The sequence below is a fragment of the Anser cygnoides genome, chromosome 29, assembly GCF_040182565.1.
Source record: "Anser cygnoides isolate HZ-2024a breed goose chromosome 29, Taihu_goose_T2T_genome, whole genome shotgun sequence".
Classification (NCBI taxonomy): domain Eukaryota; kingdom Metazoa; phylum Chordata; class Aves; order Anseriformes; family Anatidae; genus Anser; species Anser cygnoides.
The window spans coordinates 1,978,709-1,991,421 of record NC_089901.1 but is presented as its reverse complement, the minus strand read 5'-3'; the positions used below and the strand labels follow the sequence as shown (position 1 = coordinate 1,991,421).

At 63.5% G+C, this 12,713-nt stretch overlaps 1 protein-coding gene across 1 annotated transcript in view; it reads left to right on the top strand.

The window, feature by feature from the left end:
* Positions 1 to 2,973: 2,973 nt before the first annotated feature.
* Positions 2,974 to 12,713, top strand: part of UBA1 (ubiquitin like modifier activating enzyme 1) — a 32,181-nt gene continuing 22,441 nt past the window's right edge. Inside the window, 6 exon segments of the mRNA XM_066984627.1 lie at positions 2,974 to 3,052; positions 7,021 to 7,131; positions 8,276 to 8,334; positions 9,419 to 9,476; positions 9,478 to 9,588; positions 12,066 to 12,200. Of these exon segments, the coding sequence (XP_066840728.1) occupies positions 7,021 to 7,131; positions 8,276 to 8,334; positions 9,419 to 9,476; positions 9,478 to 9,588; positions 12,066 to 12,200 (474 nt within the window). The 5' untranslated portion in view covers positions 2,974 to 3,052.

Below are 12,713 nucleotides of genomic sequence, written 5' to 3'. Positions count from 1 at the left end.
CCCTGGACCCCCACACCCTCCCTTGGACCCCCCAGGACCCCCCCTCAGACTCTCAGGACCCCCCTGGACCCCCAGACCCCCTCAAACCTCCAGGACCCCCCTCAGACTCTCAGGACCCCCCTCGGACCCCCAGGACCCCCCTCGGACCCCCAGGACCCCCCCGACCCCCAGCCCCCCCGCTCCCTCTTGGGGTCTCCTTCCCCCCCCCCCCATGCAAATAAAATTTGGGGGCTCTTTCCATTGCCGTGCTGCCTCTTTTTTCTTGGGGGGGGTGGTGTTATAGATTCTATAGGTTCCTAGCAGGCATTATACATCCTATAGGGTCCGGGAGCTGTGCTGGGGTCTCCATAGTGCCCGCAGACCCCCCCCCCCGTGGCCCCCTATGGATCCCCTCCGCCCCCAAAGCCCCCCCCCGTGGCCCCTAAAGCCCCCCACGTGCCCTCTATAGGTCCACCTATACATCTGTAGGCACCTATAGGTCTCCTATAGTCTCCCTGTGGCCCGCCACGCAGCCCCTATAGGCTCCCATGGGTGCTCGCAGAGCCCCTATAGACACCTGCGTGCCCCTACAGGTCCCCCACTTCTCCCAACCCCCCCCCCCCCCATAGAACCCCATAGGTTCTCACAGTCACCTATACCCCTGCTATAGGCTCCGTGGGACCCTATAGCCACCCACAGCACCCAGGAGTTCCTCTGCAGGCCCCTTATAGCTCCCCATAGGGGCCCATGAGGCCCTGTGGTCTCCTATAGCCCCCCTATAGGCCTCTGTACCCCCCATGGTTCCCTATAGTCCCCCCCAGCCCCCTATAGCTCCCCCGTGAGGTTCCTAAAGGCTCACCATGGGCCTCACAGGCTCCCATGGCCCCCTATAGACCCCTATAGTGCTGCTCTTGCCCTGCCCCAGCCCTCTGTGGGGTCCTATTGCTCCCCCGAGCCCCTATAGGGGTCCCTATAAGCCCCGCAGAGCACCTATAGTCTCCCAAAGAGGCCCTGCAGAGCTCCTCAAGCCCCCCATGGAATCCTGTTGCCCCCTAAGACCCTATAGACCCCGCTATAAGCCCATATAGCACCCCCAGACTCCTCCATACCCCCCAAAGAGCCCCTATAGGGATCCCCCAGCCCTCCATGGGCCCCTATAGCACCACAGACCCTTCATTAACCCCCCAGAGGCCCCCTATAGGGCCGCTGTGACATTCTACAAGCCCCTATAGGGTCACTGCAGCCATCCCATTGCCCCCCTGAGGCCCTGTGGGGCCCCTATAGGGCCTGTTAGCCCCCCTAGAACCCCCAAGGTCCCCTATAGGGCATCTGCAGGGCCCCTATGGGGCACATATAGGGTTCTATAAGCCCCTATGGGTCACCAAAGGGCATCTGCGGGGCCCCTATAAGCCCCCATAGGGTTTGTGAGCCCCACAAAGCATCTGTGGGGCTCCTACAGGGCATATACTGGGTTCTATAGGCCCCTGTGGGCTTCTATAGGGCACCTGGGGTGGCCCTATAGGGCACATGTATTGTCCTATAAGTTGCTGAGGACTCATACAGAAAACATGTAAGATTCTTTAAGTCCCTGTGGGCCACTGTAGGGTACATACAGGGCTCTATAAGCCCCTACAGGGCACCTGTGGGGCCCCTACAAGGCACATACAGGCTTCTGTGTGCCCTTATAGGGGCCCTACAGGGTCTTACAACCTCTGAGGGCCCCTATAGGGCACCCGTGGGGCCCCTGTAGGACACTTGTAGGGTTCGGAGAGCCCCTGTAGGGCCCCTATAGGGCCCCTATAGGGTTCTATAGGCCCCCATAGGCCCCTATAGATCTCCACAGGCCCCCATAAGCCCCTACTGGCCCCCATAGGTCCCCCCAGGCTTCTATAGGCCCCAATGGGCCCCTATAGAGCTCCATTGGCCCCTATAGGCCCCCATAGGCTGCTACAGGACCCTATAGGCTCCCATAGGCCCCTATAGAGCTCCACAGCCCCTGTAGGCCCCCATAGGCCGTTATAAGACCCTACAGGCTCCCATAGGCCCCTATAGAGCAACACAGGCCCCTATAGCCCCCATAGGCTGCTATAGGCCCCTACAGAGCCCTACAGAGCCCTGTAGGCCCCTATAGGCCCCCACAGGCCCCTACAGAGCTCTATAGGCCCCTATAGTCCGCTATAGGCCCCCACAGGCCCCTATAGGCCCCTACAGAGCCCTGTAGGCCCCTATAGGCCCCCACAGGCCCCTGTAGGCCCCCATAGGCTGCTATAGTCCCCTATAGAGCTCCACAGGCCCCTATAGGCCCCTATAGGCCCCCATAGACCCCTATAGGCCGCTATAGGCCCCCACAGGCCCCTATAGGCCCCTATAGGCCCCCATAGACTCCTATAGGCCGCTATAGGCCCCCACAGGCCCCTATAGGCCCCTATAGGCCGCTATAGGCCCCTATAGGCCCCCACAGGCCCCTACAGGCCCCTACAGAGCCCTATACGCCGCTATAGGCCCCTATAGGCCGCTATAGGCCCCCACAGGCCCCTACAGAGCCCTGTAGGCCGCTATAGGCCCCTATAGGCCCCCATAGGCCCCCACAGGCCCCCATAGGCCCCCGTGTGTCCCCCCCCGGCCGCCGTCGGGCCGTGCTGTGTCACGAGGCCCCGCCCCCTCATTCCGTATGCACGCCCGGGGGGCGGGGCCTCCCCATCCGGGCCCCTCCGCGAGGCCCCGCCCCCTCCTCCCCCCTTCCCCCCCCCCCGCATCCGGGCGTGCTGGGAGGGCGGAGGGGGGCGTGCCCTCGGAGGGGGGCGCCGCCCAATCAGCTCCCCGGCAGCCCGGCGGAGGGCCCGCCCCTTCTCCCCTCGCGGGCCAATGACGGGAGGCGCCGGGCGGCGGCGGGAGGCGCCGTCCAATGGGGCGCGGCGCCGGGAGGCGGCGGCCAATGGGGGGCGGGGAGGGCGGCGGGGGGCGGGGCTCGGCGCGGGGCGGGGGGCGGCGGGGAGAGGCGGCCGCCATCTTGTCGCGGAGGAGCCGAGCGGAGCGGGCGGGACCCGGCGGCGGGGCCTGGACAGCATCATTGGTACGGGGGGGGGGGGGGGCGGGGGCGTTTTGGGGCAAATCCGGGCGGGTTTGGGGGCCGGGGGGGGGTGGGGGGGGGAGGGGAGGGGGGTGGGGGAACGGGAACGGGAACGGGGGGGGGGGGGGGGCCGGGAATGGGGCCCGTGTTAACGGGGGATCCCATTAACGGCGGATCCCATTAACGGGGGATCCCATTAACGGGGGATCCCATTAACGGGGGATCCCATTAACGGGGGATCCCATTAACGGCGGGGGATCCCATTAACGGGGGATCCCATTAACGGGGGATCCCATTAACGGGGGGCCCTGTTAACGGGGGATCCCATTAACGGGGGGCCCTGTTAACGGGGGATCCCATTAACGGGGGGCCCTGATCCCATTAACGGGGGATCCCATTAACGGGGGGCCCTGTTAACGGGGGATCCCATTAACGGGGGGCCCTGTTAACGGGGGATCCCATTAACGGGGGATCCCATTAACGGCGGATCCCATTAACGGCGGATCCCATTAACGGGGGATCCCATTAACGGGGGGCCCTGTTAACGGGGGATCCCATTAACGGGGGGCCCTGTTAACGGGGGATCCCATTAACGGGGGATCCCATTAACGGCGGATCCCATTAACGGGGGGCCCTGTTAACGGGGGGCCCCCCGGGTAATGGGGTCCCGGTAATGGGGGACCCCGGTAATTGGGGGCTGGGACCCCCGGGAATGGGGCCCTATTAACGGGGGGCCCTATTAATGAGGACCCTATTAACGGGGGGCCCTATAAACGGGGATCCTATTAATGGGCGATCCTATTAACGGGCGACCCTATTAATGAGGATCCTATTAACGGGGGACCCTATTAACGAGGACCCTATTAACGGGAGGTTCTGTTAATGAGGACCCTATAAACGGGGGACCCTATAAACGGGGATCCTATTAACGGAGGACCCTGTTAATGAGGACCCTATTAATGAGAACCATATTAAAGGGGACCCTATTAGCGGGCGACCCTATTAACGAGGGACCCTATTAACGGGGACCCTATTAACGAGGGACCCTATTAACGGGGACCCTATTAACGGCAGGACCCTATTAATGGGGGACCCTATAAACGGGGGAGCCTATTAACGGGCAACCCTATTAACGGGGGGCCCGGTAAACAGGGACCCTATTAATGGGGGACCCTATTAACGGGGGACCCTGTTAATGGGGACCCCCGGGAATGGGGTACGGGACCCCGGTAATGGGGGCCCGGTAATGGGGAGTGGGACCCTGGTAACGGGAGACCCTATTAATTGGGAGCCCTATTAATGGGGGACCCTATTAATGGGGGACCCCTGGTAACGAGGTACGGGACCCCCGGGTAATGGGGTCCCGGTAATGGGGGACCCTATTAATGGGGGACCCTATTAATGGGGGACCCCCCCGTAATGGGGTACAGGACCCCGGTAATGGGGTCCCAGTAATGGGGAACGGGACCCCCAGTAACGAGGCCCTATTAACGGGGGGCCCTACTAACGGGGGATCCTATTAACGGGGACCCCCGGTAACGGATCCTATTAATTGGGGGGCCCCTGGTAACGGGAACCGGCCCCCCATTAATGGGGTCCTGTTAATGGGGACCCCGTTAATGGAGGACCCCTTTAATGGAGGACCCCATTAATGGGATGCTATTAACGTGACCCTGATAATGGGACCGCCATTAATAGGAACTGCCCCCCCCATTAGGGGGACCCCATTAATGAGGCCTCATTAGTGGAACCCTGTTAACGGGACCCCATTAACGAGGACCCTGTAAATAGGACCCCATTAATGAAACCCTGTTAGTGGGACCCTGTTAATGGAAACCCATTAATGAGGACCCCGTTAATAGGACCCCATTAGTGGGACCCCATTAATGAGGACCCAGTTAATAAGACGCCCGTTAATAGGAGCCCATTAGTGGGACCCCGTTAATGAGGACCCCGTTAATGGCACCCCGTTAATGAGACCGCTATTAATGAGACCCCATTAATGGGATCTCCATTAATGGGACCATGTTAATGAGGACCCCGTTAATGGGACCCCATTAGTGGGACCCTGTTAATGGCACCCCGTTAGTGGGACCCTGTTAATGGGACCCCATTAATGAGGACCCTGTTAATGGGACCCTGTTAATGAGACCCCTGTTAACGAGACTCCATTAATGGGACCCTGTTAACGAGGGCCATTAATGGGACCCTGTTAATGAGGATGACTTCATTAATGGGACCCCGTTAATAAGACCCCCGTTAATAGGACCCCGTTAGCGGGACCCCGTTAACGGCCCCCCCATTAACGGGCCCCGCCTCCCGCTAACGAGAGCCCCTCCCCCCCAGTGCCCCCGGCTCCTGCCCCGTTAATTGGCCGCCCCGCTAATTGCCCCCTGCCCCCACTGGGACCCCGCTAACGGGAGCCTGGGAGGCCCCGCCCCCAGGTGGGAGGCCCCGCCCCCAGGTGGGAGGCCCCGCCCCCAGGGCAGGAGGCCCCGCCCCCAGGGAGGAGGCCCCGCCCCCAGGTGGGAGGCCCCGCCCCCTTTGGCTCCCCCTCCTGGGTGGGGCTGGGTCCCTCTGGGGACCTGGTGTCCCCCTGGGGGTCACCTCCAGTGTCCCCCAGTGCCACCCAGTGTCCCCCAGTGCCACCGGGGTCACCTCCAGCATCCCCCCCAGTGTCCCCCAGTGCCACCCAGTGTCCCTCAGTGTCCCTTTGGTGTCAACCAGTGTCACCTCCCCAGTGTCACCCGGTGTCACCCAGTGTCCCCCAGTGTCACCCGTGTCACCTCCAGCGTCCCCCAGTGTCACCTCCAGTGTCTCCCAGTGTCCCTTTGGTGTCCCTTTGGTGTCTCCCAGTGTCACCCAGTGTCTCCCAGTGTCACCTCGTGTCACCTTCAGTGTCCCCCAGCGTCCCTTTGGCGTCCCCCAGTGTCACCTCCAGTGTCACCCAGTGTTTTCCAGTGTCCCCCAGTGTCACCTTCAGTGTCCCCCGGTGTCCCCTCCAGTGTCACCCGGTGCCACCCAGTGTCCCCCAGTGTCACCTCGTGTCACCTCCAGCGTCCCCCAGTGTCACCCAGTGTCCGTTTGGTGTCTCCCAGTGTCCCCCAGTGTCCCCCAGTGTCTCCCAGAGTCCCCCAGTGTCCCTTTGGTGTCCCCCAGCATCACCCACTGTCCCCCAGTGTCTCCCAGTGTCACCTCCAGTGTCCCCCAGTGTCCCCCCCCCTTGATGTCCCCTGGTGCCACCCCCAGCTGTCCCTTGATGCCCCAGGGGGGCGTGGCCTAAGAGTGGGGCGTGGCCTAAGGAAGGGGGCGTGGCCTAAGGGAGGGGGCGTGGCCTGATGGGGGTGGGGCTGCCCTGGGGGGCGTGGCCTAAAGGGAATGTGCCCAAGGGGGGCATGCCGGGGGGGGCGTGGCCTAAAGGAGGGGGCGTGTCTTAAGGAAAGGGGGCGTGGCCCAACGAGGGGGCGTGTCTGGTGGAAAGGGGCGTGGCCTAAGGAGGGGGCGGGTCCAAGCGGGGTGTGATGGAGGGGGGGTGGCTGGGGGGGGGGGTGTTGGGAGGGGGCGTGGCCAAAGGGGGCGTGGCCCGATGGGTGTGGCCATCATGGGCGTGTCTAAAGGGGGCGTGGCTAGAGGGGGCGTGGCCTAAGAAGGGGCGTGGCCTATGGGGGGCTGTGAGGGAGGGGGGATGTGGGGGGGGTGGGGTGGGGGTGGCCGGGGGGCGTGTCCCCATAAGGGGGCGTGGCCAGAGGGGGCGTGTCCCAATGGGTGTGTCCTAAGGGGGCGTGGCCTAAGAAGGGGCGTGGCCTATGGGGGCTGTGAGGGAGGGGGGATGCCCCAGGGGATGTGGCGGGGGGGGGGGTGGGGGTGGCCGGGGGCGTGTCCCCACAAGGGGGCGTGGCCGGAAGGGGGCGTGGCCGGAAGTGGGCGTGGCCGGAAGTGGGCGTGTCGCGAGGCGCCGGCCCCGCCCCCAGATGTCCAGCCCCCCGCTGACCAAGAAGCGCCGCGTCTCCGGGTCCGAGCCGCCCGCGGGGTCCAACCGCGCCTGCGCCCCCAGCGTCCCGCCCAGCGCCGCCCCCGCCAACGTGAGTGGCCCCCAAGGGAATGTCCCCAGGGGTCTCCAAATGTCCCCCCCCCCCCCAAACAAATGTCCCCCCCCCGAGGGGGTCCCCCCGGGTCCCCAAATGTCAAAATGTCCCCCCCCAAACAAATCCCCAGGGGTCCCCAAATGTCCCCCCCCAAATGTGTCCCCCCCCACGTCCCCAAATGTCCCCAAACGTCCCCAAGGGTCCCCAAATGTCTCCAGGGTCCCCAAATGTCCCCCCCCCCTCACGTCCCCAAATGTCCCCCCCAATGTCCCCAAATGTCCCCCGGGGTCCCCAAATGTCTCCAGGGGTCCCCAAATGTCCCCCCCCCCCACGTCCCCCCCAAGGGTCCCCAAACGTTCCAGGGGTCCAAAAGACGTTCCCAAGAGTCCCCAAATGTCTCCTGGGGTCCCCAAATGTCCCCAATGTCCCCAAATGTCCCCCCCCCACGTCCCCAAGGGTCCCCAAATGTCCCCAAAGGGGTCCCCAAATGTCCCCAATGTCCCCCCCCCCCACGTCCCCAAGGGTCCCCAAACGTCCCCAGGGGTCCCCAAATGTCCCCTGGGGTCCCCAAATGTCCCACCGTGTCCCCGAATGACCCCCAGTGTCCCCCGGCGTCCCCAAATGCCCCCAAGGGTCCCCAAATGTCCCTCAATGTCCCCAAATGCCCCCTCCATGTCCCCAAATGCCCCCCCCCATGGCCCCCGGTGTCCCCCCCCCAACGTCCCCCTTGTGTCTCCACCCCCCCCGTATCCCCCCCAACGCCCCCCCAGTGTCCCCAGTGCCCCCCCAGTGCCCCCCCAATGTCCCCAACGCCCCCCCAATGTCCCCCCAGTGTCCCCAATATCCCCTCCCGGTGCCCCCCCAACGCCCCCCCATGGCCCCAGTGCCCCCCCTAGCGCCCCCCCCCCCCAGTGTCCCCCCAGTGCATCCCCCCCCCCCCCCCATGTCCCCAGTGTCCCCCCAGTGTCCCCCCAGTGTCCCCAATATCCCCCCCAGTGCCCCCCACATGTCCCCAGCGCCCCCCCGATGTCCCCAGCACCCCCCCCATGTCCCCAGTGTCCCCAATATCCCCCCCAGTGCCCCCCCAGTGTCCCCCAGTGCCCCCCCCGATGTCCCCAACGCCCCCCCGCTGTCCCCCCAGGGCATGGCGAAGAACGGGGGCGAGGCCGAGATCGATGAGGGGCTGTACTCCCGGCAGCTGTGAGTAGGGGGGGGGACCCCAAAAACTGGGGGGGGGGGTCCGGGGGGGGTTTGGGGCACCCCAAAAACTATGGGGGGGGGGCTTCTGGGGGGTTTGGGGGACCCCAAAATCCTGGGGGGGGGGGCTCAGGGTCTTTCCAAAGGGTTTGGGGGACCCAAAAAACTATGGGGGGGCTTCCAGAGGGTTTGGGGGACCCCAAAAACTGGGGGGGGAGGGGCTTCTGGGGGGTTTGGGGCACCCCAAAATATTTCTGGGGGGGGGGGTCCTTCCTGGGGGACTTGGGAACCCCAAAAGATTGGGGGGGGGGCTCAGGTCCCTGTGGATTTGGGGGGGGTCCCCATGGACTTGGGGGGGGGGTTTGGGGACCCCTAAGGCTTATGGGGGGGTTTCTGGGGGATTTGGGGACCCCAAAATCTTGGGAGGGGGCTCAGGGTCCTTCCTATGGATTTGGGGGCATCCCGTATTTCGGGGGGGGGGGTCCCCATGGATTTGGGGGGGTCCCCAATGGATTTGGGGGGGGGGTCCCTATGGATTTGGGGGGGGTCCCTATGGATTTGGGGGGGGGTCTTTGGCTTCTCCTTAAGGGTTTTGGGGTCCTCCCTAAGGGACTTGGGAACCCCAAAAGATTTGGGGGGGCTCCCTATGGATTTGGGGGGGTCCCTATGGATTTGGGGGGGGTCCCTATGGATTTGGGGGGGTCCCTATGGATTTTGGGGGGGGTCCCTATGGGTTTGGGGGGGGGGGTCTTTGGCTTCTCCTTAAGGGATTTTGGGGTCGTTCCTAAGGGACTTGGGAACCCCAAAAGATTTGGGGGGGTCCCTATGGATTCGGGGGGGCTCCCTATGGATTCGGGGGGTCCCTATGGATTTTGGGGGGGGTCCCTATGGATTTGGGGGGGGGTCCCCATGGATTTGGGGGGGGTTTTGGGGGTCGTTCCTAAGGGATTTGGGAACCCTAAAAGACTTGAGGGGGGGCTCCTGGGGGGGGTCCCTATGGATTCGGGGGGGTCCCCATGGATTCGGGGGGGTCCCCATGGATTTGGGGGGGGGTCCCGGTGGCTGAGGCGCCCCCCCCCCCCCCCAGGTACGTGCTGGGCCACGAGGCGATGAAGCGCATGCAGACGTCCAACGTGCTGGTGTCGGGGGCTGCGGGGGCTCGGCGTGGAGGTGGCCAAGAACCTGGTGCTGGGGGGGGTCAAGTCGGTGACGCTGCACGACCCCCACCCCGCCGCCTGGCCCGACCTGGCCTCCCAGGTGAGAGCAGGGGCCCCCCCCTGGGAAAAAAAACAAAAAAAAAACTAAAAAAACCAAAAAAAACGGGGTCAGAGGGGGGTTATTTGGGGGTTTGGGGGGTTATAAAGGGGTCAATCCCCCCCCCAGGGCAAAAAACGGGGTCAAAGGGGGGGTATTTGGGGGCTTGGGGGGCTATAAAGGGGTTAAATGGTCCCCCCCCCGGGGAAAAAACAGGGTTAAAGGGGGGTTATTTGGGATTTTGGGGGGTCGTAAAGGGGTTGTTGGGGGGTATAGGGGGATTAAGTGCCCCCCCTGGGGAAAATATGGGGTTAAAGGGGGGTTATTTGGGGGCTTGGGGGGTCGTAAAGGGGTTAAATGGTCCCCCCCCCCCCAGGGAAGAAAAAAAAAACGGGGTCAAAGGGGGGTTATTTGGGGGTTTGTGGGGTCGTAAAGGGGTTATTGGGGGGTATAGGGGGATTAAGTGCCCCCCCAGGGCAAAAAAACAGGGTCAAAGGGGGGTTATTTGGGATTTTGGGTCTTATAAAGGACTTAAATGCCCCCCCCGGGCAAAAAATGGGGTCAAAGGGGGGTTATTTGGGGGTTTGGGGGGTTCTAAAGGGGTTGCAGGGGGTTATAGGGGGGTTAAGTGCCCCCCCCGGGGAAAAAATTGGGTTAAAGGGGGGTTATTTGGGGGTTTGGGGGGTCGTAAAGGGGTTGTTGGAGAGTATAGGGGGGTTAAAGTGCCCCCCCCCGGGGAAAAAACGGGGTCAAAGGGGGGTTATTTGGCGGCTTGGGGGGTTATAAAGGGGTTAAATGGCCCCCCCTCAGGGAAAAAACGGGGTTAAAGGGTGGTTATTTGGGATTTTGGGTCTTATAAAGGGGTTAAATGCCCCCCCAGGGCAAAAAATGGGGTCAAAGGGGGGTTATTTGGGGGCTTGGGGGGTTATAAAGGGGTTAAATGGCCCCCCCCCAGGGAAAAAACAGGGTCAAAGGGGGGGTATTTGGGGATTTTGGGGGGTCGTAAAGGGGTTGTTGGGGGGTATAAAGAGATTAAATGCCCCCCCAGGGCAAAAAACGGGGTCGAAGGGGGGTTATTTGGGGGTTTGGGGGTTATAAAGGGGTTAAATGGCCCCCCCAGGGCGAAAAATGGGGTCAAAGGGGGGTTATTTGGGGGTTTTGGGGGGTCGTAAAGGGGTTGCGGGGGGGTATAGGGGGTTAAATGCCCCCCCAGGGGAAAAAAAATGGGTCAAAGGGGGGTTATTTGGCGGCTTGGGGGGTTATAAAGGGGTTAAATGCCCCCCCCCCGGGGAAAAAACAGGGTCAAAGGGGGGTTATTTGGGGGTTTGGGGGGTCATAAAGGGGTTGCAGGGGGTTATAAGGGTGTTAAATGCCCCCCCAGGGTAAAAAACGGGGTGAAAGGGGGGTTGTTTGGGGGTTGGGGGGTTATAAAGGGGTTAAATGGTCCCCCCCCGGGGAAAAAAGAGGGTCAAAGGGGGGGTATTTGGGGGTTTTGGGGGGTCGTAAAGGGGTTAATGGGGGGCATAGGGGGGTTAAATGCCCCCCAGGGCAAAAAACAGGGTCAAAGGGGGGTTATTTGGGGGTTTGGGGGGTCATAAAGGGGTTTGGGGGGGGTATAGGGGGATTAAGTGCCCCCCCCGGGAAAAAATGGGGTTAAAGGGGGGTTATTTGGGGTTATGGGGTGTTATAGGGGGGTTCAGTGCCCCCCCCCCCCCCCGGGGGGGAATTAATGGGGTTGCAGCCTGGGTTTTGGGGGGGTCCTGTGGGTGCTGGGGGGGTCCTGTGGGTGTGGGGGTTGGTCTGGGGGTGCTGGGGGGGTCCTATGGGTGCTGGGGGGGGTCCTATGGTTGCCGGGGGGGTCCCTATGGGTGTGGGGGGTTCCTATGGGTGCTAGGGGGGTCCTATGGGTGCCGGGGGGGTCCCTATGGGTGTGGGGGGTTCCTATGGGTGCTAGGGGGGTCCTATGGGTGCCGGGGGGGTCCCTATGGGTGTGGGGGGGGTCTGTGTGGGTGCGGGGGGGTCCCTATGGGTGCAGGGGGTTGGTCTCTATGGGTGTGGGGGGTTCCTATGGGTGCTGGGGGGGTGCTATGGGTGTGGGGGGGGTCCTATGGGTGCTGGGGGGGTCCTATGGGTGCAGGGGGTGGTCCCTATGGGTGTGGGGGGGGTCCTATGGGTGTGGGGGGTTCCTATGGGTGTGTGTGGGGGGGTCCTTATGGGTGCTGGGGGGTCCCTATGGGTGTGGGGGGTCCCTATGGGTGCTGGGGGGGTCATATGGGTGTGGGGGGGGGTCCCTATGGGTGTGTGTGGGGGGGGGTCCTACAGATATGGGGGTGCCCCCCCCTTCCAGGTGGGCGTCCCCAGCTGCCGGGTGCCGCCGCGGGTTCTATTGGGGTGCGGGGTCCTCGGGGGGGCCTCCTCTCCCCCCCCCCGCCCCCCCCCGGTGACCCCTCCCCCCCCTTTTTGCCCCCCCCCCCCCCCAGTTCTACCTGCGGGAGGAGGACGTGGGGCAGAACCGGGCGGAGGCGACGCTGCCGCGCCTGGCCGAGCTCAACGCCTACGTGGCCGTCAGCAGCTGCCGGCAGCCCCTCAGCCAGGCCCTGCTCGCCCCCTTCCAGGTGACGCCCCCAAAAGGGCCCCCCCGAAATCCCCCCATCCCCCCCCCCGAAAGCCCCCATTGCCCCCCAAAGCCCCCTCTCTCCCCCCAATCCCTCCCCGGTCCCCCAAACCCGCTCGTTTCCCTTCAAATCCCCCCAATTCCCCTCCAGACCCCACAGTTCCCCCCAAATCCCTTCATTTTCCCCTAATCCCCCCCTAACTCCCCCCCAAAGCATTCCTGTGCGTCCCACCCCATATCCACGTATCTGACCCCATACCTGACCCCATACCCACCCCATATCCCTGTGTCCGACCCCGTACCCGTGCCCCCAGCCCCATAGCCGTGCCCCTGCCCCGACCCCATACCTGACCCCATACCCGTGTCCGTGACCCTGACCCCATATCTGCGCGTTTGACCCCATATCCATGTATCCGACCCCATACCTGACCCCATATGTCCGTGATCCTGACCCCGTACCCGTGTCTGTGACCCGACCCCATACGTGTCTGACCCCCCGTGTATCCGACCCCAT